A 25,714-nucleotide genomic window follows, 5' to 3' on the forward strand; every position below is an offset into this window, starting at 1 on the left:
TGCACTATTATGCAGTTATATACTGTGGGGCCCCTCCATTGCTGGTCATTTAAACTTTTACTGGTTACTTACACTCTACTGGGTGCTAAGGTAACTTCACAAGGTTTATACACTACATGCATAACGTGGCAAGAGGCAGGATCACAGATCGGGCCAAATCCAAGCAATGTTTATCAGCCGGCTGCATAGTTCTGCAACAAGCGAGGCAAAGGAGGGACCCCTGACTACAAGATATAAATACACACAGTTGGGTAACTTGCCTACTGGCCTTCCTGAAACTCTTAGGTTGTAAATAGGAGGCCAAAAGGAGGTAAATTCTTCCCATACCAACATGACCATAATGCTACATTGGTAGGTATGGGTGTATGGATATGCGTGCATATAATACACAACTGCATGTTCCACTGTGTGGGGTGCATACATATAGATATACATGCAATTAGGAGGGAGATACACCAAGTACTAAGGTACAGGTGAAGTTATTTATATATATATATATATATATATATATATATATATATGTGTGTGTGTGTATATATATATATATATATATATATATATATATATATATATATATATATATATATATATATATATATATATATATATATATATAACTTCACCTGTACCTTAGTACTTGGTGTATCTCCCAAGTATGGCGGTGTTGGGGTCATTCAGCCTCACGCTGGGCGAGGTTTGATTTCAGCCTTGCCCCCGTCCAAAGTGCTCCCGGTGATGGCAGGGTGAAGCGGTTGGGGACACGAGGAGACGGCGTGTTCTGTTAGCATGGGAACAAGGAAGGTTCCCCTCAGCAACTCTGTGGACCCGCCCCACGCAACAGCCTCCAGACACTAACATGAATAATGCATCCTGGGACTGGTAGGCGTAGAGTCATATAACGAACTACCAGAGCTGTTAGCATTTAGGCATACACCTTTAAGGAGCGGGACACTGTGCAACCTATCAGGAAGGGCTAGAAAATATACTTGTGAAACACGAACCTTCCTGAACCATTTACACCCCTGGCGCTGAGGAAGGCAGAGAATACGCCGAAATGCATTCGCAGATTGTGGGTGATGGAGGACTGTGACTTACCCATGTGAAAGAATAAAGCCGTTTCCAAACTGTTCCTCTGTTGTGGCCTCTTCACTTTTGCTTCGGTTGAGGTGTGGAGTAGGATTATATATATATATATATATATATATATATATATATATATATATATATATATATATATATATATATATATATATATATATATATACACACACAACATTTTCAAAACACGGTATTACATATGCAAATAGTTCATGTATGTGTTTTAATATATACATATACACCCCTTTTACCGGTAACGTGCCCTGCATGGCGCCTTGGGGGGAAAAGATGAAAAATAGGAAGGCTGTTTTTTCTATAGGGGGTACTTACAATGTCTTTTAAAACACCGTCACACAAGACGTTGGAAGCACATACCTACTTCCTCCTCTATTCACCACTACTGGATGGCACAACCCGGTTTCTAAAACGGGCATGTGCCACATAAACACTATGTACAATCTCTAAGCACAACATGCATAATTATAATGGGGAATTAAGTCTCACACAACAGGACTACAAACCCCAGAAGATAAGTACATAGTTTCAAGCGCTAGACAGCATTACCCCATCGCAACATGTACTTCCAACACATTACGTGGGCTATATTTATACCAATGGTGAATCAGCTCCACTAAGGGGACTGATCGCCACGAGATGCTGGGGCATACCACAACCATCTCATACACATTATGGGTGGTTCACTGCGGCCGGTGTAAAATATACAACATACATAAGGCCTGAAACAGACAGTGCTGCAAATATGACACTATGCATACTCTAAACGCACTGTTACTTCTAAGGGGCATTTGAATCTCACTCAGCAAGACTACAAACCCCAACATGCAGGTACATATCTACGCACGCTACACAGCATTTCTTTCACCAATGCAATATGTACTTGCAGCACAACATTATGTTTTGCTCCGATGACAAAGCCGATTCAGCTTCACTAATTGGGCTGATCACTATGAGAGGGGTGGGCTTACCACAACCACACTCACCTCACACACACTATGGGCGTGGCGAGCCCAAAAGGTGGAAGTCTTCTCCTACCACAAAGACTGCACTTCACACCATAGGTGAGCTGGCAGCTCTTCAAGGGGAGTTAGCCACCGATTCCAATCAGAAAGCCGGCAACTGAGGTTCAATGCGGCCTTTCTGAACACCATAAAGAAGCCACAACCACACTCATCTCACACACACTCTGGGCGTGGCGAGCCCAAAAGGTGGAAGTCTTCTCCTACCACAGAGACTGCACTTCACACCATAAGGGAGCCGGCAGCTCTTCAAGGGGAGTTAGCCACAGATTCCAATCAGAAAGCCGGCAACTGAGGTTCACTGCGGCCTTTCTGAACACCATGAAGAAGCTGGGGGTTCTTCAATGGAGTTCACAGAGACTGCCAAAGGCATCCCATATGGCCGGCCAACTGCGGTTCGTCGCGACCATAAAATTCGCCAACTACAGTGGGGGGTGCACACCCTACCACCACGTGCTGCACATACACACAGTAACACAAACACAATCAAAGCAATACCTCAAACATTGCATATGCCTACCGTATAGCAAGTTGGTTGACTGGGATTATGTAGGAACACATACCCCACATGTGGCCCACCGGAGGGAACCTCCTACTCATCACAAGGTATAAGGGCAAACGCAACACACACCTAACTAGGGCGTGTTCCAGTTTCAACTACCATTACCCTCCATAAGGGCACAATGAAGACAAGCAGGGTGCAGTTCTTTAGGCTTCCTGCCTACATGATAGAAACTACACATGGTCTGCACACGGCACAGTGAAAAGTTACGGTGTTTCTCCCTTGCACGGAATCACAAGGCAGCTAAATACCAAATGACACCAGGCAATGTCCTAATAAACATTAGGAGACCATTCGCAAGCAGTTAGCCTGCAGGCCCACGGTGTGCAATACACTCAAAGGGCCGTCACCTTCCTTGAACCGTGTGGCCAAACTAAGTCCAGAACAACTTCTCCTGTACAAGTCAATATTTGGATAGGCCACATGGGTGGAGTATTCTTCATAAAGAAAGGATAAGCGCACACATATGTGGGCTTCTGCATCAACATATGCATATTAGATATATGGCTGATGTAGCATCAGGTACACTTATATGTACAAGCCAAGGCAGATAATAGGGTAAGGCCTTTCTTTCCTCTACCCTCCTTTCTCTACTAAGAACATTACCAGGACGCATAAGCAGGTAATAGCGCCCAGGTTCTACAATACCATAACCACGGACAGGTGGTAACAAATTTCTACAGGGCATCAGCATGCCCATGCAGTGGTCTGGGCTACCAAGGTGAGCATCAGACAACAAATACGTACTACCGTAAATCAGCCAGGCACCCCAAAAACCATTAAGCCGTATCTACTTATAGTAGTAAAAACCGGCCCATTGCATCCCCCCCAAAAAAAACAAGCATTGGAAATGCAATAGGTCTCGCATTAGGAAAGTTTTACTTTTTTTATTTATGTGTTGGTTTTAAAAATAGCAAAATTAATACCTTTGTCAGTTACAATGTCAATAGTTTTAACTTTCGCAAATGTGACACCTATAGCATTTGTAATGCAATGTGTGTTGTATTTACGTGACTTAGATGTATTGATATTACAAATAACAATGGCTTTTAATTTTGTAAATAATTATTACTTAAATAAATGTTATTGTAATTTATAATGGCAATAGCTTAAACGTTTGTAAATAACTTTTGTGAAGATTATGTTCAGTGTATTTTATTGTGACGAAAATCCAAGAACATTGCATTTGCACCTACACACACACATAGCCACACACACACATATAGATGTGGTGGTGGTGGATCTGGGGGATATGGTGGTGGTGGATGTGGTGGTGGTGGTGATGGTGGATGTGGTGGTGATGGGGGTGGATGTGGGGGTGGATGTGGTGGTGGATGTGGTGGTGGTGGTGGATGTGGTGGTGGATGTGGTGGTGGATGTGGTGGTGGTGGATGTGGTGGTGGAAGTGATGGTGGTGGGTGTGGTGGATGTGGTGGTGGTGGATGCGGTGGTGGTGGATGTGGTGGTGGTGGAAGTGGTGGTGGATGTGTTGGATGTGGTGGTGGATGTGGTGGTGGATGCGGTGGATGTGGCGGTGGATGTGGCGGTGGATGTGGTGGTGGATGTGGTGGTGGATGCAGTGGTGGTGGATGCGGTGGTGGTGGATGTGGTGGTGGATGTGGCGGTGGATGTCATGGTGGATGTGGCGGTGGATGTCATGGTGGATGTCGGGGCGATGGTGGATGTGGTGGTGGATGTGGTGGATGTGGTGGTGGTGGAAGTGGTGGTGGATGTGTTGGATGTGGTGGTGGATGTGGTGGTGGATGTGGTGGATGATGTGGTGGATGTGGTGGATGATGTGGTGGATGTGGTGGTGGTGGATGCGGTGGATGTGGTGGTGGATGTGGTGGTGGTGGATGTGGCGGTGGATGTCATGGTGGATGTGGAGGTGATGGTGGATGTGGAGGTGGATGTGCATGTGGAGGTGGATGTGGTGGTGAATGTGGTGGTGGTGGATGCGGTGGATGTGGTGATGGATGCGGTGGTGGATGGGGTAGTGGTGGATGTGGTGGTGGTGGGTGTGGTGGATGTGGTGGTGGTGGGTGTGGTGGATGTGGTGGTGGGTGTGGTGGATGTGGTGGTGGATGTGGCGGTGGATGTGGAGGTGATGATAGATGTGGTGGTGGTGGTGGTGGATGTGGTGGTGGATGTGGCGGTGGTGGATGCGGTGGTGGTGGTGGTGGTGGATGGGATGGTGGATATGGTGGTGGTGGATGGATGGTGGATGTGGTGGTGGATGTGGTGGTGATGGTGGATGTGGTGATGGTGGATGTGGTGGTGGTGGATGCGGTGGATGTGGTGGTGGTGGATGCGGTGGATGTGGTGATGGTGGATGCGATGGTGGTGGTGGATGCGGTGGTGGTGGTGGATGGGGTGGTGGTGGTGGATGGGGTGGTGGTGGGTGTGGTGGATGTGGCGGTGGATGTGGCGGTGGATGTGGCGGTGGATGTGGCGGTGGATGTGGCGGTGGATGTGGCGGTGGATGTGGCGGTGGATGTGGCGGTGGATGTGGCGGTGGATGCGGTGGTGGTGGATGTGGAGGTGGTGGTGGATGTGGTGGTGGACGCGGTGGTGGTGCATGTGGTGGATGCGGTGGAGGTGCATGTGGTGGATGCGGTGGAGGTGCATGTGGTGGATGCGGTGGAGGTGCATGTGGTGGTGGTGGATGTGGCGGCGGTGGATGTCATGGTGGATGTGGAGGTGGTGGTGGATGTGGTGGTGGATGTGGTGGTGATGGTGGATGTGCTGGTGGATGCGGTGGTGGATGCGGTGGATGTGGTGGAAGTGGTGGTGGATGTGTTGGATGTGGTGGTGGATGTGGTGGATGTGGGGTGATTGCGGCTTGCAAGCTTATTCCGCTCACGTTATGCAGTTTCAAACATGATTGCCACTATTACTCTCAAATTCACTTGGCAGCAAACTGGTGAACTAATTAAAAGAAAGTCGTATTCAGCGTTATGGCCGGTACTTTATTCCAGCAAAGTGGCAAGCCAGTACACACCAATGAGCTAGTAAAGCTAAAAACACACCACATGGCACAATTGCTGGCTGAGCGAGCAGAAGTAAGCCAAACAGCTTTCCCGTAGCTAAGGAGAGCTGAGCTCTTTTTGTAGCAGCACGCATAAGAAAAGTCCCGTATTTTCACCAAAACACTCTCTGATAATGATCAGCCGAATTCAGAAGGCTTCCTGCCCTCATATATTCCCAAGAGAGCAGTAATCTTATAAGGAAATGCTGTCATCACACCTAAAGCTACGGATGAGGAGAGCTTGCTGGAAGACATTCAATTAATGAAAAAAAAAAAAAAAAGAAAAGGAGACACGGCCGGCCGGCCGTGAACTGAAAGCACGGCCGGCCAGTCGTGAAAAAGCCTTTGATGCCGCAGGGGGTAATTAGGGGAGGAGAATGGCTGGGCTGAGGCACAGCGCCAAGCCTTTGATGCAGCAGGGGGCGGAGCGGGAAGAGCTGCTGGCGGCACTAAGCTGACGATTTGATGCTGTGCACGCGCATTTTAACTAATTGCGCTTGCGCATTGAGATAAAAGTGCACATGCACTTCATCAAATCGCCAGTGAATCGCCAGTGTAGGTAAGCTTTGTTTAAGCCCCCATAGTCTCGCTCTGCTCAATGCGCATGCGCATTGACAGGCGAGACCTAAAAAAAGGAAGCTAGTGGTTGGTGAGGACCATATTAAAATTAGCACGCACAGAATATAACAAGCAAATCGGGTGTTAGCCTACACCGGGATGAATGGGCCTAGAATGTTAACCATTTGAATAAAATATCCAATGGGGTTGTTCCTGGTCACATCTAACATTTTTAAGCAAATACAAATTAATAGGCAAGGTAGTACGTATATGGGTACTTTCCTCAAAAGAAAGCCGTATGGATACCTACTAGGTAAACAGGTAGGCCAATAACTAGCAGGAGGGGCACAGGCCCACTCTACCAGGAAGAAGGGTGCAACAATAGCCTTCCTGGCTAACACACCCTTTTAAGACATATGCCTGGCGGCAACATGGGCTTCGGTGCACACGTTCACAAAGCACTACTGTGTGGATATACAAATGAACAAGGAAGCACAAGTCGGACAGAAGGTGCTTCAACATATATTCAACAACCAAAGCTCATCTTCCACCCAGCCGCCGCAAACGTAACTAAACCGCTACAAAGTCTATGCACAGCATAGTGAATCCAGAAAGATTCACGCTGCAAAACGAATAGTTACTTACCTGTCGGTGTAGTTTTGCAGCTTGAAGATCTTTCTGGATTCACTAGCGATCCCACCCACCTCCGCCAGAAAGATGAGGCTGGAGAAGCAGGTGGTAATAGTAGGAAATATAGAGATATAGATGTTTGCATACGTATGTGGACACATACTGGCAAAAAAAAAAAATAATAATAATTAAAAATAAAACATTAAAAAATAAATAAATAAAATAAATAAAAATAAAAAACAGGTGTGTACATGTCAATATGTATATAATATTTATATAGAAGTCACCTTTTTAAAGATCTACGAGTGTCCCTGCACTCTCAGCCCTTAGGCAATATATATAGTAGACTTATTAAGCGATGAGAAAAAATTGCAAGGCAGAAGGGGAAAAAATAATCTGAGAGCCTGCACACACATGCTGGGGGTTGTAGCCTCACCAGGGGGATCAGGTTTCGCAACCTCCCACAGCAAAAAAAACAAAAAAAAAAAAACAAAGCACTTTCCGAACTCCAACCACTAGATGGCGGAATATGCACAGCATAGTGAATCCAGAAAGATCTTCAAGCTGCAAAACTACACCGACAGGTAAGTAACTATTTGTTTCTATACATTGTGACATCTAGGAGCGTGAGGAGAAGAGAAGGTTAAGATGCAATACAAAGAGACTCAACGTACAAATGGACCTTTTGAGGGTACATGGTCAAGTCTTTAGAGTTAACATGCACCAACAGCTTATTTTAATATACCTCATGGCACAGTATGTTCACACTTCTCAGATATAAAACCATTGTACTCAGTTTTACCTCTAAATGACGATTCTGCAACACTACACATGACGTCAGCCGGCAGGTAGAAATAGTTTGTTAACGTAAGTCCTGCATAGGCTTGCGAATTCAATGACCTGTGAAACAGGAACGTGGTAACTGGCACAATCTTAAAGAGATGCATCCATATAACCATTTTCCAGACAATTGCCAGCCAGTTTATTGTGGACATGCTGATTAGACCAGAGTACTGTCTCAATCCAAGGGCAACTGTTAGTTGTCTAATTTGCCTCTCTTGCTTGTTCGTTTTACCCAGCACACCCAATCATTTCAGATACTTTCCTTTAGAGCATAACTTTTCTAAATCTACGTACTCTGCATTGTCCCTTGTGTTTCTCACAGGACAGCTGGTCGTATCCTTGTGATCACGAAGGAGACATACGGCTCTTTCATGAGGCTGTACAATGAATTATTTGATTATCTTGTGTGCTGCCTCTTTTATCTTTCCTAGGGAATTGCTCAGATTAATTTGGCAGATTACGAACGTTCCAGTGAGATCTCTCTTCAGTGGTACCCAGTGCAAATCTTTTCCGGTGCGGAGCCAAACAGGACAAATGAAAGCAGTCCATGCGAAGAACAGATGGCTTCTGCTGAAAGCGCAGCTGCTGTTAAGACGGTAACTCCTGCTCTTGCGATTTATAAAAGTATCAAAATTGTTGAATTGTAGGCTCACTCCCTGATAATTTGAGTTGAGGTGGGGTAATGGAATGATTTTATAATCACATTTGCGAGTCAGTTGCTGAGTGTTTAGAATTAGGCTCATAGGGAATTTTAAGGACTCCCTAGAAGCTTGTGGTATGTGAAATTCAAAAATTTTGTGGATGCAAAATGCCTGTTTTTTCTTTTTTACCAAGGGTGGAAGGGTTTGAGTAGAAACTTTCGTACTTTTTGCTGAACAAGGAGAAAATATTTTTATTTGGGGGGGGTCATATTCTTCACAAATCAGACCCACTATGGTATCTTACTTGACTTTCGAACTTGAGGTATACCTTCGAATTCTTTTTCCAGGTGAAATACAACAAATAGAATTTAGCATAAATTTACATAATAATTTTCAAGACATTTTGAAAAATAAGATTTTGCATAGTCTTGTTTACAATACACATCTTGCAGAGATCTTCAGATTGAGCATATTTTTTATTGTCATGTTCATGTGAGATCTACTGTTTAGACATCATTATATAGTGCTTGCTATTACAGATTCACAGTTTAATAGCACTGTAAAGACCTGTTTCTGTCCCCCAATTGAAATTCCTCAAAAAGGTAAAAAGGTTGAGTTTGCCCTATGCTATTCATTTGTAACTACCATGTTGCAAGTACATCTTGCTAGAGAGCGCTGAACTTGCTGAACTGTCTTTTCTTCTCCTCAAGTTGTTATACTTTGTGACTTGCACTTTCTGGTTGAGTCCACTTATTTAATATATAGTAGTCTTCAGACTCCAAGAAATGCTAGGCTTTTATTGATAGATAAGCAGGAGTTTGTTGCGTGTCTGTCAGGTCAACTGAGAAGAAATATCCCTAAAACTAACTAACTGACCATTTAATCAGATCTGTAATTCATTTGTATTAGCAAAAACTTAAAAATATAACAATTCTGAAAAAGGAAGCTTAGGGTCACTTCATAGCTGTGCGAATATTTGATTATTTCCTTTTTCTGGAAGGACACTTACTCAATACAGTTACATTGTGGTTTTGCTAAACCATGGTTTCATATGACATACGGTACTACACTCTTAATTCTGCAAAGCAAAGGCCTGGACTGAACTGAATTTGGCTTCACAGATGTATATTACACAACTCAGTCCATATATTTTACTTTACTTATTTTACTAGCATTATTAAAATTCGGAATGAATAATTGGGGACGCTGTATCGTACTATATAAATGCCTACTACTTTTAAATCTAAACTCGTAAATAATAATTCCTCCAGGTGCCGAATGAGTAAAGCGAAACATGCCTAAGATAATGCGAGCCAAATGACCATATTTTTCTTCATTTTTTGTTTTAAAGTTAGAGGGCTTTTTTGTAGGCTAAACTGTATGGGTGACATGGTGATTATTACTGAAGTACACCGAGAATGGGGGGTGATTCCACAAAGGTGGAAAATGTCTTCTTTCAGATAAGGCATGTTTCCGACTCTCAGCGTGACCTTACAATTTTGACTGTCAAAAATAAAAATTCAAAGCATCGGAGAAGTTTGTGGGATATGCCAAATAAAATTTAAATGTTAGTAGAGTGAGGAGTTCCTAAAGTGATGAAAAACACTTTAGTGCAAAAGGGCAATTTTCAAACATCCATTCTTTATTTAAGTATAAAATGGTGATTTTCAAAAAGTATTTTTTCCTTAACTAAATGAACGCACAGAAAAGTATTGTCAACAACTGGAGCCAGTAGAAACAATTTGCAACTTGTCAACAAATTCCCCCCTGGAATTACTTCTGGGTTGATAACATGTATTTAATATGTGTTATTTTGTACTCTTTTAGGATGCAGTATCAGCACTGCTAGCTAAGACCACAGCACAACTAAAGGCAGTGGAGCAAGAACTTGCAGTTGAAAGAGTCAAACTTGTGTACACAGAAGAGGAGATCTTAGAATTGGAAAGACAAGAAGATCAAATAAAGGCTGAATCTGAGAGGTAAAAATATGCATTTATCCAGCTTTCATTCACTTGCACATGAAATGGATGCAATGTGTTTCTTGAGGAATTTGGTCATAGCATTTGAATGACAGACTATTCCCTACGTTATTACACACTGAGTTCTATGTTTAAGCCTGACCTTTCCAGGGAATTGTTTGCTGAGAAGCTGCCCCTAATATAGACCAATCTTCAAAAGGATGTCGTCAAGCCCTCCTACCAATGTGGAATTTGTCTTGACTACTATATCATTAGCAATTTTAAGGGCTGCACAGTACACCAGTTTAAATACTCTGTGTATTTTACCTGTTTAGGAGCCAGTGAGTTTTAATGAATCCAGCTCTCGGGCTAACCCAACTTGAAGATGTACTTCAAAATGAACATTAGGATGCACATCACTCTCTGGCCAGAGTGCACATTTATTAGCACTTCAACTAATCAATCACCACCCTCTGCCCAAATTGTCCCCTGACTTGCAGATTGACTTTAAGTCAAAAAGCAGATCTTGAAAGCCGTTGATATCAAGCATGCTCTATCTTGGAGAAGTGAACAACCCTTACAGAAAAGGCAGAGGTTGAAGCATTTCATATTCTTCATGTGGTTGTGCATGTTTCGCGTAATGGGGAGTGGGGGTTGGCAGTGTTGGACGTGTCATGCCTCTGTTTAATACCACCAACACATCTGGGATCTGTATTCTTATTAATCTGAACACTACAGGCCCAGTTTTCGTGTGCTCTTCTCATGATATTATTGTACAAGGAGAGCTTTCACCATGTGCACCTGAAGAAGGCCCTGCAAATACAAAAATGACTAATACAGTTAAATAGTTTACTGAGAACAAGATCCAAAAATATGGAGCTGTCTTTGAAAGTATTCAGCCATACAGTTTGGCTAAATGACAGTTAACTGGAGCTTAGTGAGCCTATAAGACGCCATACCCTGTCTATCTTGACCTCTTTTCTGTGCTTCACTAATGAAATTTCTTAGCGACTTGGTCAATTATCTCCTCCTAAAATTTCCCATCTAAAGCCCTTTTGTAGATGGCCTTACCCTATGAAGCTCCCAAGAGGACTGCTCAGAAAAAGGTTAGAAAACATCATAGGAAGGAGAAACACTTTTCCTCCTTGAGGAATTGGTCCCAATCCCAGGACTATTTTGAATCCCATTGCCCTTCCTCTTCAGGAAACTATTTCACCTCTTAAAAAAATAGTAAACTGGAATTTCTCACACCAGGATCCGATCTTTTGCAGTTTGAAGCCTTCCTGCTAGCTAGTCTTGTTGGATCTTTTCAGGACTGCTCAGTTACCACTCCCTAAGGTTGAGCCTGCCCTGTGGTCGTGCTGGCCTTGGTAGCTCCAGCCACCACACCTCCAAAATGTCAATGCCCCCCAAAGCAGCCATTGCCGGCCTGCCCAACTTAGCCTATGATGCGGTCACTGGCCCTAACTGCAGAAGCTCTTTCAGTGACCTCGTTAAAGCTCTCTGTCAGTTGACTTCTCGGTGGCAAAAGAGAAAATTCCAGCCTGTTTTGATAAGCGCTTGGTACAACCCAGGGATTTAGGTCAGACCCCAAAGCTCCTTCTATGCCGGATGCAGACTATTGCCTTACAGAGCATGAAGATTTGGTGGTTGATGTCTTAATCCCCAAACAGGGAAGTAAGAAAGTCTTTGTTCAGAGGAAATCTCTTCATACACTCTGGTAATACAAGTGTTACAGCTGACTTCTGCGGAGGGCAATGTTAATATTTTAACAAACATCTATCAACCTTCATCCACAGTTTCAAAAGCTCTACAGCATTGTACCAAGGCACTCTTGGACCTTCTACTGGGTGCCTGGGAGGAACTGTTCTCGAGCCAGACCATTCATGCACACATTTTTATTGTCACACCCTTCAACAAAATGTCTAGTGGTCGAAGCCTCCTATGCTAAATTGAATCCAAATGCATTTTCTAAGCCCCCGTTCTTCCCCACCCCGGATCAACGTTGTAAGAAGGTGGGCAGAAAATCCTTTGCCTTTGGTAGCCTTGCCTTCCGCAAGAGTAATTCTAAATACCTAGTGAGTCCCTGCTTCCTTGCCCTGTTTGAATTGACAAAAGTGACTGTCATCAGTCTATCTTGTTATATGAAGAGGTTCTTCTCAGATCTGTTCAATGACTGTTTAGATGTTTTCAAACATATCCTCATTTGCAGACAAGACACGAAGCTCGATCCATAGGTACAGCTGTCACACTGCATCACCAAGTTTGGCTGCATTTAATTGGCTTCTCATAAGATGTTCTAGCCACACTCCTGGACCCGTCCTTCGATAAAGACTGAAAATTCTGCCAGAAGTGTTTCAAAAATTGCCGTGTCACAGCGTGCTTTCGTAAGCCTGACCTCTGCACCGAAAAAAATGTTACAGTACAGGATCTTCCAAGACTACTCCAGGGCACAACATTCTCAGCAACATTAGCCTTAACAGCCAGTCCAAATGGGTCCGCAAATCCACCTCTCCTTTCTGTGCAGGCATGGATCTAAGGGAAACCATGATCAGCATTGGCAGCTCCAGTTAAGGTCCCACCCTATTCCTTTGGTTCTGCTGTTTCAAAACCATTGTAACTCCACTCTGAACAGCCACACCCCACCCCCTTTATACCACTAACTTCTTGGGGGTCTGATTGTTTACCATCTCTCCATCATTTGGGAGCGATCATCATGGAACGGTGATTCGTTCAGCTAATTTGCAAGGGCTGTGACCTTCTCTTTCTGTTCCACCCTTTGGGACCCCCCTCAAAACCTGCCCACTAAAACGAGCACAGAAAGCTTTGATGGGGAGGATTTTGCCCTGCTCAACAAAGGGGCCGTAGAGGTGGTGCACCTGGGAAAAAGGATCCTGGGATTCTACACGCTTCACTTCTTGCTCCCTAAGAAAGACCGAAGCAGATGTCTGAGACTCATCCCTGAACCCTTCTCCACCTGAATTTGTTAATTGAGCCAAGTCTCAAACCATTAGATTGGCTAGTGCCGTTTTGTAGGAAAGTGCACCTTTTTGACATGGTGACCCCCCCACATTTTGCCTGTTATTTTTTTGCAATTTTGACAGAACTGCATTGGGTTCCTTTTAACTAGGTTGCCAGTCCCCTTTCCCTAAACCAAGGTAACTGTTCAGTTGTTCCCCAGTTGGCAAGATAATCATCATCTCTGTAAGTTTAGTAAATGGTACCTCTGGTACATAGGACATGGGTACTAAAGAGAGTCCAAAAGGGTTGTAGCATGTATTGTGCCAGCCTGAGGACCCACCACCAAACTCATGCAGCACACCGTTGCTCACTGCATGAAATGGTGCAAACAAGTGTGAAAAAACAACATGGCACACACCCTGTGTGCCATGGCCACAGACATTGCATGCCCTACAGCAGGCCTTATAGCCCTAAGGCAGGGTGCATTATATTACATGTGAGGACATATCTACATGAGCAGATATGCCTCTGTGCTGCCTAGTTCAACTGCTAGATAGTACAAGTGAACAAGGAAACCATCTTAAGTACATATACTGGGCACAGGTCATCATTACGAGTTCCCCAGCCACATGATGCCTTTACTGAAGCCTATGGTGTTTGGTATCACATATCTGGTCTTAATAAATCCATACTGGTGCCAGTAGTGGATTTATTAAAGCATGCACCTAGATGGCACCTTAGAGGAGCCCTCTAAACATCTACCAGCCTCTTAGTATGCTGGCTGACTGGTATCATCCAGCCTGCCACCACAGACTAGTTTCTGTCCCTCAGGTGAGAGCACACTTTCTCCAGTATTAGGGGTGTCTTTCATAGATTCACATGCTTGAATATTCCCCGTTGTCGAAGTGGGAGTCCCACGGTAAATAAAATAGCAATAATGCTAAATATATATATATATATATATATATATATATATATATATATATATATATATATATATATATATATATATATATATATAAACATAAACATAATACAAGAAAAAGAAAGGAAATACAACTGAAATCCTCTAAAAACGATTCCTACATAGGAATGTAAGGCAAAGAGAAAAAACCCATTTGTAACACATTAGTGTCATTATGTTAGTCCAAACTGCAGCCAATCAGGCGCCAGCACCCTCTAGAACCTTCTCCTCAGAAGCTCAAGCCCTCAGATTTTCTACCGCACGTCGTGTGAAGGGAGTCTCCCTGAGCTCTGCTCAGTTTTCTTCTCTATTCCTCTATTTCCAGAAGTTTCTTTAACATGTCAAGTAAGAAGTCTTTATTTAGACCCTGCTCTTCTTGTGGGAAGCTGCGCCTTTTTGAAAAGGACCCCCACCAGAAGTGTATTTATTGTTTATACCCGGATCATGAGGCTGGCAGCTGCAAGTTTCGTAGAACCTTTTCTACCAAAACTCTGAAGGACAAGGAAGGCCGTCTTCTCCTTTGGCTGCAACGTCTTAAGGACAAAGACTCTGTGCTCTCCGACGCAGAAAGTTTACATTCTGGTTTCTCTTCAGCAGCCTCTAAGCTTGGTAGTGTTCAGGAGGTTCCTTCTCCTTTCCTCAAGAAACCGAAATTAGCCTTGTCTGTGGCTCTTGTGGTGTATTCTGCCACTCCTACCACCTCTACGCCCACAAGACCTGGCTCTCAGGCGTCTTTGGCTGCCTCTCGAGGTGTTCTCACACCTCTCAAAGTTCCGCCGTCGACGGGAGCGTCGGCGAGCGCTCCGACGAGAGAACAGCTTTGCCTGCATTTTCGACGACGACGCCGACTACCACTTCAGCATTCTCATCGTCGACGACTGTTTCGTCGACAGCTTCGACGTCGACGAGGGTTTCGTTGCCTGTCCCGTCGACGATTCCCATCTCGTCGACGAAGAAGAGAGAATCCTCGTCGACGAAAGACCCGAAGACGTCGTCGTCGTCGACGTCGTCGACTAAAGCCTCGTCGACGAAGACACCGTCGACCAAGATCCTGTCGACGAAGACAGGCCCGTCGACGAAGACTCCGTCTACGGAGTCAGTACCAGCATCGACGATGACCCCGTCGACGACGACCCCGTCGACGACTGCATCTTTAGTGGATCGCCCGTCGACAGTGATACCGTCGACGACCACTCCGTCGACGAAGGTTTCTTCCAAATTACCGTTGACGATACCAAAATCAGCCTCGTCGACGTGAACGGCGACGGCTCCGTCAACGGCGGCACGATTTCATTTGCATGTATGCCGTTAGTGCCATTGACGACCGCAAAATCTTCACATCCTCGCACTACAGTACCCTGCCAACAGATTTCTGATCCAGAGCCTCAACCACCTTCTCCAATGTTCGCAACTACATCGGAGCATGACACAGATTCGGAGCATGAAGAGGACACATTTGGGGCAGCACATAGTCCCTCTGATTTGATAATTAAGTGTCAAGACACAGACTCTGATGATGGCAATGACACAGACTTTCAACAAGAGGAGCAGTTCACTCAAGCTCCTGTGGCCACCATTCCTTTGACCTTAATTTCTAATCTCCAACATATGCTGGACGATTACAACCGCCGTTTTCCTGCAACGCCGCAGACTACACCTGCGCAATCTCCCGCTCCTGTGGCACTACCTCCACCTGCATTGCCGCCTATCGTGCCACCTGCACCTTCTCAGGTTTATAGATCTATAAGCATCCATACCACTGTATACCCGCAGGATGCGGATGATGAGGAGGCGAACGCAGAACCAGAACGTGAGGACGGTGAAGTCCCAGACAACACGGATGATTAGGCAGGCGACCAGAATATGGGCGAATGGGATGATTATCGGGCGCAGACGCCCTCTCCTCAACCTGGTACCTCGAGTGAGTCTCCACCAGTAGATATCGCCAGTTTCCATCTATTAATGGATAAAGCGGCTCAGCGTTTCAAACTCCCACGATCACAACGCGAGGAGGATTGTTTTCTTTATGACTTTAAGGACAAACCTTTTAAGCAGGTACACACAATCCCTATTATTGATTTTGTTTGGAAAGAGGGCATTAAACTGATGAATGCTCCAAACTCCTTACCTGCTCAGATTCCGCGCCTTGAGAAGAAGTACAAGGCCCCAACTGGTTCTCCAGCTTGCCTGATTTCTCATCCCAAGCCGGACTCTGTCGAGACTCAGGCCGCACAGCGTAGAGCACGGAATCCGGCGTCCCAAATCACAGCCCCTCCGGATAGAGGTTCGACGCTTAAATGCAATTGGCCGCAAGTTCTCAACCATGGCCTCCACATCTGTCCGAGCAGCCAATGCCTTAGCCATTTTGGGACGTTATGACCGGCAGATGTGGTCAGACATCGCAGATTACATAGCACTCATACCTGATGCTTCCAAGGCTGACGCACAACAGATTCTCCGCGATGGTCAAAGGGCATCGGAAGAAATCATCGATTGTGCAGTCGATATGGCTAATACGGGTTTCCGGCTCCTGGCAAGTGCGGCTGCACTCCGACGACAAGGCTGGCTGAAGTCCACCTCCTTCCGGCAGGAAGTCCAAGCCAGAATACTGGATATGCCGTATGATGGAGAATCATTATTCGGATCCCATATCGATGATGCCCTTGAGTCCATCAAGAAGGACACCGATACGGCGAAGTCCTTGGGCACGCTACAATTTCGTAAGCAGTCCTTTCGAGGTGTGCGCGGACGCGGCACTTCCTCCAACTTTCGAGGTGGGCAGCAATACCGTTCCTACAATCAGAGCGGCCAACGTTACACGCCCAATCAGCAGTCTCGACAACAACCCTCCAAAACATACAGAGGAAAGTCGTCCTATCGTGGCGCAAATCTGAAACGCCAATGACTTTTGCCACTCTCACACTGTTGGAGGACGAATCTCTCTGTTTTATTCCCAGTGGTCCTCGATCACCTCGGACCGCTGGGTTTTGGACATTGTCAAACGGGGTCATACTTTGGAGTTCACAAAGATTCCTCCTTGCACCCCACCTCCTCCACATCTCGAGGAGCTTTACCATCAGGTCCGTCTTCTTGTGTTGAAAGGGGCAGTCGAAGTGGTCCCGAAACATCTAAGAGGGAAGGGTTTTTACTCTCGATTTTTCCTCATACTCAAGAAGAACGGAGATTGGCGACCCATTCTGGATTTGAGGCCTCTCAACCAGTTCCTAAAGTCTCTATCATTCCGTATGCTGACGCTACTGAAAGTCCTGCGTCTTCTATCCAGCGAGGATTTTATGACCACCATAGATCTTCAAGACGGGTACTTTCACGTTCCGATAATCAAACAACATCGCCAGTACCTGCGTTTCAAAGTGGGACCAATGCATTTTCAGTTCAAAGTTCTACCCTTCGGACTGCGTTCAGCTCCTCGTGTATTCACAAAGGTACTGGCCCCGGTGGTGGCTCACCTACGTCTACAAGGAGTTCAGATCTTTCCCTATTTAGACGATTGCCTTCTCAAGTCTCAATGCCACCATCAGCTGGGTCGGGACACGCACCTTTGCCAGCAGGTGTTTCAGTCTCTGCGGTTGACCATCAACGTCGAAAAGTCACAGTTTGCACCTCTGCAGACCAGATCCTTCCTGGGAGCGATCCTAGACACGCAGCTCTCAAAAGCGTTCCTCTCAAACGAGCGGCGTCTGAAGATACTTCGTCTGGTCTCACTCATTCGACGAAAACAGTCCGTTTCTGTTCGGACGTTAAAGTAATTCTTGGGAATGGCTTCGTCTTGTATCGCACTGATCCCAAATTGCAGGTTGCGCACCCGTCCTATTCAGGAAGAACTGGACTTACAGTGGCGTCAGGTCTCCGGGTCCTTCAACGACGTAGTTGCCGTCACAGCCCGCATGAAGATGAGCCTGTTTTGGTGGGCGCAGCCCGCAAATCTGGAAATGGGTGTGTCCTTCCTCGAATATGCTCCAGACCTTACGCTGACGACGGACGCCTCCTTGGAGGGGTGGGGTGCTCATCTCCAGGGCCTCTCCATCAAGGGCAAGTGGTCGCAAACACAGCGCACATGGCATATCAACAGGCTAGAATTGATGGCGATCTTTCTAGCGCTCAAGTCCTTCCTCCCAGTTGTTCACGGGGAGTCAGTGCTAATCCAAACGGACAACACCACCAGTATGCACTACGTGAACAAACAAGGAGGGACCAGGTCTCCACTTCTGTCCCGCTTGGCCCAGTCAATCTGGGATTGGGCTCTGCACCATCACATCACCTTGACAGCTGTCCACCTTCCTGGCGTGTCAAACCTCCTGGCGGACTCTTTGAGCAGGTCCACTTCCTCAACACACGAATGGGAACTGCACCAACCGACTCTGGATCTTGTGTTCCTCCAATGGGGTCACCCAGATCTGGTTCTCTTTGCAACGCCGGAGAATCGGAAATGCCCGTCTTATGCAAGTTGGCATCCCCACCCAGGGTCCTGCGGGAATGCCCTTTTGATCAACTGGTGCGATCTATTCGCTTACGCTTTTCCGCCGCTCCCATTAATACCGCGGGTACTGTGGAAAATGCGGAGGCAACCCTGCCACATCCTGTTGATCGCACCTCGTTTGCCCAGACAGGCATGGTTTACGGAACTGCTTCTAATGTCCCAGTGCGAGCCCATTCCTCTACGTCCTCGTCCGGACCTACTAACTATGGACAAGGGCCTAGTGTGTCATCCAGATCCCTCAACGCTTCAATTGTGGGCATGGAACCTGAGCACCTTGAGTTCGCGGACTTGAACATCTCCCAGGAGTGCAGAGACATCCTGGCTCATGCCAGAGCTCCGTCTACCATCAAGACTTACAAACTTAAATGGAAGCGGTTCTGTCATTGGTGCCCTTCAGCCAATATCCATCCCATCCATTCCACTCCTGAGCAGCTCCTTCCATTCTTTTTAAGCCTCGCTCAGTCAGGACTCTCTCATTCTACACTGAGAGTTTTCTTAGCTGCAATATCTCGTTTCCGACATGATGGCTCTTCATCCCTCTGTTCATCATGAATCATACGTCAATTTTTCAAAGGGCTCTTCCGCAAGTTTCCACCTGTGCGTCGCCCTCCGCCAGCTTGGCACCTCAATGTAGTATTATCTCAACTTATGAAGTCACCATTTGAGCCTATCCATAAGGCCGATATCAAATTCATCACCTGGAAAGTTGCACTTCTTCTGGCTTTGACCTCATCTCGTCGCGTGAGCGACCTTCACGCTTTCACTGTCAAACCGCCTTATCTACAGTTCAAACCTACCGGAGTGGCACTTCGTACCAACCCTTCTTTCCTACCTAAAGTACCTATGGATTTATTTGAATGAGCCTGTGTTCCTTAAAACTTTCTTTCCGGACCCAAAATCTCCGGTGGAGCAGCGCCTACATTCTTTGGACATCAAGCGATGTCTTAAATTTTACATTGCAAGAACTGCTCCTTTCCGCAAGTCCGACGAACTATTCATTGCATAAGGACGACTGCGCAGGGGTCATCCAGTTTCCAAGCCGACTATTGCTTTCCTCAGCCATTGCCTTCTGCCACCAACAAGCGGGCAGACCATTGCAGTCTTCAGTGAGGGCTCATTCTACGAGGGCGATGTCTTCATCCACCGCCTTGTTTGCTGGTGTGCCACTTCATCAGATTTGCCGTGCAGCGACATGGTCCAGCAGGCACACCTTCACCAAACATTACTGTTTGGATGCCATCAATGAAGCGGATACCGCAGTGGGACAGGCAGTGCTTCGCCATCTTTTTCAGTAAGGTGAGCCTCTGTTCCCTCCTCCTTATTGTTTACTGTGATTGCTTTGATGTTATATGACTGTACTATTATTATTATTACAGTACTGTCTTGGTTTCTTCTTCATATGCTTAGCAATCTCAGATCTGAAAGAAACAGGTTAGTATTAGATTCCTTACCTTAGAATATCCCCAGGCGTCAGTCTGGATCCGGAAACTTTTGCGTAGCAGTACCCCTGCGCGTCGGTAGGCGTCGTCTGCAGGCGTCCCCTGCGGCTCCGCGTCCGTCGTCGGCGTCGTGCGCCGTGATGACGTCGCTGGAGTATATAGACGCCGCCTCCGCGCGCTGACGTCAGTTCTTCTTTTTTCCGCGCCAGTTAGCGCAGATCCGAAGAGCAGTACTCGGTCTTTTGACCAAAGTTTTTGATTACTATCTAACTCTTAAGGTGCCGGTAGGATGCCCGGTTTTAAGAATTGTGACGGGTGCGACCGCACGATGTCGGTCACGGACCACCACCGACTCTGCCTCCGGTGCCTGGGCGCGGACCACGACGTGGAATCCTGCGTCGACTGCCGGGCCTTGACGAGTAAGGCTAGGCGGGAGCGGTCCCGCAAGCTGCTCGAGCTCCGGGTGTCGGACCAGCGTCGAGAGCGGTCCCGGTCCGGCCGGAGGTCGAGGGAGCGGTCGAGGGAGCGGTCGCGGAGCCACCACGAGCGCTCCGGAAGTCGTCACCATTCCTCTGGTTCCTCAGGTAAGAAACACAAGAAGTCGGGGCTCGCGCGATGCGGCCGGGGGTTCGGGTGGCCCCATCCCCGTGGCTCCGCGTGGGTCGCCGGCGCTGCCTGCTCAATATCGGACGGTCCCTGGGCAAGGCGTGTCGCGCGAGGAGATAGAGGAGTTCCTCATGGCCATGAGGGCACTGTCTCCTCCGACGGGGCCTACGGCGCCTGCGGGCCCGGTGGTCCCGTCCGGGGGCCCGAGCGGTTCGGGTGCTCCTGCCCCGACGCCGGCGGGTGCTCCGGCCCAGACGCCGCCGGCGGCTCCGGCCCCGGCGCCGCTGGGCCCTTCAGGGTCGACGCCGGCTGGTCCGCTGGCCTCTCCGGCGCCGATTCCATCGGGGCAACCCATGGTGCCGCCTCCGCGCGGCGCCGGGACTCCGACGCCGGCTCCGGGCGGCGCCACTCCCATTCCCTCTCCTACTGCGGTCGCGGAGTCGGACCGGCGCCGTCCGACGCCGAGTCCGGCGCCGATGGGGCCCATTGACCCCGAGGAGCCGGTCTACATCGTTGACTCAGAATATGGTGAGGATGCAGATTATGGAGAGGGTTGGGAGGGGTCTGAGGACCCTCTGTCACGCGAGTGTCAGTACGACGTGGACTGGACAGGTGACTTGGGTGACGCCAGTGGTCTGGACGACTCTCCTAACCCTGGTTTTGTCTCGCCTCCTACTGTGGCCTCGGAGGCTGGGGCTGCTTATTCAGTGGTGTTGATGAGGGCTGCCAAGGCCTTACGCCTTGAGCTCCCTGTCGCGGTCGTGAGGCCTAACATCCTCACTGAGGTCTTCAAACCGCAGTCATGCCCACAGGAGCCTCTGCTGCCGTTCAACGAAGCCTTGACAGACGTTCTTTTGGGCACGTGGTCCAGGCCCGCTTCAGGTTCGCTTGTTGATAGGAACGTGGCCAGACGCCACCGTCCGTGTCCGGATGACCCCAAGTTCCTGTCCACCCATCCCACCCCTGAGAGTTTGGTGATCCAGGCCTCGACTTCCCAAACCGCATTCCCGTCGGCCCCGCCCGACCGGGAATCTAAGAGGTACGACCAGTATGGAAAGAAGGTCTTCTCGTCCCTGAGTCTGGGACTGCGGTCTTGCAACACCGCATGCCTCTTGGGCCGCTACACCCACTCTCTGTGGGATACGGTCGCGGAGTGTCTGCCACAATGCCCGCAGGAGGTACGGGCAAAGCTCGGCCAGGCTATGATTGAAGGCCGAGACGCAGCAAGATATTCCATCAGGTGTGGTCTCGATACGACCGACTCGCTGGGCAGAGCGATGTCCACGACGGTGGCGATTCGTCGCCACGCCTGGCTGAGATCCGCCAATTTTTCGGCGGATGTCCAAAATACTTTGATGGACATGCCGTTCGATGGCAGTCGCCTGTTTGGCGACAAAGCGGACCACGCGCTGGAGCACTTCAAGGACTCCAGGGTCACGGCCAAGTCCTTGGGTCTCTCGACCCAGCGCCAGCAAACGGGTTCGTTTCGCTCCTTTCGCGGCCACGGAAGGGGCGGTCCCACACGTGCTGCCAGCCACGCACCGCAGAACACTTCTCAACGCGGTGGCGGCCGTGGCTTCCGCTGTGGAGGCGGTCGGGGACAACGGCGAGGTCAGACCACACCTCCCCCCGCAGCATCAGCCTCCAAATCCTCCTAGTCCGAGCTTTCAGGCCCATGTGACGCCAGTGGGTGGCAGGGTTCGCCATCACCACTCCCGCTGGCGCACAATCACATCGGACAGGTGGGTGCTGCAGCTCGTCCGAAGGGGCTACTCCCTCCCCTTCGAGAGCACTCCTCCAGCCATGCCACCGCAGAACCACCGTGTGTCGGGGGACCACTTGACACTTCTGCAGGAGGAAGTTACGGCCCTCTTGGCCAAGGGGGCCATCGAGCGCGTTCCTGGGCCAGAAGTAGGGTGTGGTTGCTATTCCCACTACTTTCTGGTACCCAAGAAGGACAAGGGGGCCTCCGTCCTATCTTGGACCTACGGAACGTCAACGGCTTCCTCCGGAAGGAGAAGTTCAAGATGTTGACTTTGGCTCAGGTCTTGGCTGCTCTGGACCCACAAGACTGGATGGTGGCGTTGGACTTGCAGGACGCGTATTTTCACATCCCCGTCCTGCCGGCCCACCGACGTTACCTGCGGTTCACGGTAGGCCACGAGCACTTTCAGTTTATCGTGCTCCCATTCGGCCTTACCAGTGCCCCACGGGTGTTCACGAAAGTGATGGCTGTGGTCGCAGCTCATCTGCGCCGGTTAGGGGTTTCAGTCTTCCCCTACCTCGACGACTGGTTGCTGAAGGCGGGCTCGCCCCAGACAGTCGTCCACCACCTTCAGATGACGGCAGACCTCCTGCACGAGCTGGGGTTTTCCATCAATGTGCCGAAATCACACCTGTGTCCCTCTCAAAAGCTCCTTTTCATCGGAGCGGTTCTCGACTCGGCGCAGTTTCGGGTTTATCCTCCGGAACGGCGGGTCCGGGATATACAGGCTCTGATTCCGATCTTTCAGCCGTTATCCCGGGTTTCGGTCAGGTTGACGCTGCAGCTGCTGGGGCTGATGGCTTCCTGCATCCTTCTGGTGCATCACGCCCGGTGGCGAATGCGGGCTCTGCAGTGGGACCTGAAGTTTCAGTGGGCCCAGCATCAAGGCAACCTATCCGACCATGTCCTGATCTCGGAGGGCACTGCGAGACAGTTGCAGTGGTGGCTTACGGACCGCGATTGGGTCAGAGGCAGATCCCTCTCCCTTCCCCAACCGGAGCACGTAGTTGTGACGGACGCGTCCCTCCAGGGCTGGGGAGGCCACTTGGGAGAGGCGGAGATCAGAGGCATCTGGTCTCCGGCGGAGTCCCGGCTCCATATCAACATGTTGGAGCTGCGGGCGATTCGCCTAGCACTGAAGGCATTCCTCCCCTTTGTCAACGGGAGTGTAGTGCAGGTGTTCACGGACAACACCACCGCCATGTGGTACTGCAACAAGCAGGGCGGAGTGGGGTCGTGGACCCTTTGCCAGGAGGCTCTGCGTCTCTGGCAATGGCTGGAACGTCAGAGCGTGACTCTGACGGTTCAACACCTGGCAGGTTCTCTGAACGCCAGGGCGGACGAACTCAGCCGTCGGTGCTCGGTGGATCACGAATGGCGTCTGAACTCGGACGTGGCGAAAGGCCTCTTTCTGCAATGGGGAGAGCCTTGGTTAGATCTATTCGCCACAGAAGAGAACGCGCAATGTCATCAGTTCTGCGCGTTGGAGTTTCCAAGACGGCACTCGCTCGGCGACGCCTTTCGGTGCGAGTGGAGTTGCAGTCTATTGTACGCCTTTCCCACTATACCACTTCTGCCCAGAGTGCTGAAGAAGATCAGGCGCGACCGGGCCCAAGTTATCCTTGTGGCTCCGGACTGGGCTCGAAGGTACTGGTATCCCGAGCTACTCAGCATGTCAGTCGGTCCCTCGATCCGCCTGCCCCTTCAGGAGGACCTTCTGTCGCAGCAGCAGGGGACGGTCCTCCACCCGAACCTGTCCAGTCTTCACCTCCATGCGTGGAGATTGAGCGGCGACAGTTGAGGCCATTTGACTTGCCTCCTGAGGTTTGTGATGTGATTCTGGCAGCCAGGCGTCCCTCCACAAAGTCGGTATATGCCTGCCGGTGGAACAGATTTGTGGCATGGTGCACAGCAAAGGCTGTGGACCCTCTTTCTGCCCCTCTTTCCGAGGTTCTCCTCTTTCTTCTCTCTCTTGCCCAGCAGGGCTCTGCTCTGGGCACTATCAAGGGCTACCTTTCTGCCCTTTCGGCCTTTCTAAGGCTGCCTGATCAACCTTCTTTGTTCAGGTCCCCTATTGTAACAAGATTCTTGAAGGGCATCACGCACATGTATCCACCTGTTCCGTTCATGATGCCTCAGTGGGACTTGAACCTGGTTCTGACTTTCTTGATGTGCGCTCCCTTTGAGCCGCTTCATTCCTGTCCTCTCCGTCTCCTGACTTTAAAGACGGCCTTCCTGGTTGCCATCACCTCTGCCAGGAGGGTGAGTGAGCTCCAGGCTCTTTCTGTCAAACCTCCTTTCATGTCCATTCATCCAGACAAGGTGGTTCTGAGAACTAGACCTTCTTTCCTGCCCAAAGTAGTCTCTGCTTTTCACATCGGGCAGTCCATCACCTTACCCTCCTTCTTCCCGCCTCCGCATCCTTCAAAGGATGAAGAGCGGCTCCATCGTCTGGACCCAAAACGTGCGCTTTCATTTTATATGGATCGCACACGCCAGTTCCGGGTGGATGACCAACTGTTTGTTGGCTACGTGGGTGCGTAGAAGGGAAGGGCGGTACATAAATGGACCATCTCTCGGTGGGTCGTTCTGTGCATCAAAGCGTGCTACTCTTTGGCTCGGAAGGAGCCTCCTGTTGGGCTGAGGGCCCATTCCACTCGGGCCACGGCAGCTACTACTGCCCTGAGCCGGGGAGTCCCTTTGCAGGACATTTGTCAGGCGGCTACGTGGGCCTCGCTGCACACCTTTGCGAGGCACTACTGCCTGGACGGTCAAGTCCGGAGGGATGGCTTCTTTGGCCGTTCGGTCCTCCAGGACTTTCTGGTGTAGGCTTGTATTGGTTCGCAGACCCACCACCGGGGTTGGTATTGCTGGGGTATCTATTCTAAGGTAAGGAATCTAATACTAACCTGTTTCTTTCAGATGAACAAGTTACTTACCTTCGGTAACGATATATCTGTAAGAAACAGTAGTTAGTATTAGATTCCTTACCGCCCCGCCCATCCTCCCCGTTCTGCGAACTGATACCTAGGGTTAAGGACATCCCTTTCAGGGCCCTAGTTTCAAATGGCACCAGTGTTGGTTCTCACATGGCTCTGCGTGTTCTGGCGCGGAAAAGCTGTGTAC

The 25,714-nt window shown here is 48.8% G+C and overlaps 1 protein-coding gene across 1 annotated transcript in view; it reads left to right on the forward strand.

The window, feature by feature from the left end:
• WWC3 (WWC family member 3) overlaps positions 1-25,714 on the forward strand; it is a gene marked incomplete at its 5' end in the record, with an annotated part of 657,764 nt that overhangs the window by 509,378 nt on the left and 122,672 nt on the right. The window contains 2 exons of the mRNA XM_078658903.1: positions 8,188-8,352; positions 10,225-10,376. Of these exons, the coding sequence (XP_078515029.1) occupies positions 8,188-8,352; positions 10,225-10,376 (317 nt within the window). The remainder of the gene's footprint in view (positions 1-8,187; positions 8,353-10,224; positions 10,377-25,714) is intronic.

This window comes from Lissotriton helveticus, chromosome 8, assembly GCF_964261635.1.
Source record: "Lissotriton helveticus chromosome 8, aLisHel1.1, whole genome shotgun sequence".
Classification (NCBI taxonomy): domain Eukaryota; kingdom Metazoa; phylum Chordata; class Amphibia; order Caudata; family Salamandridae; genus Lissotriton; species Lissotriton helveticus.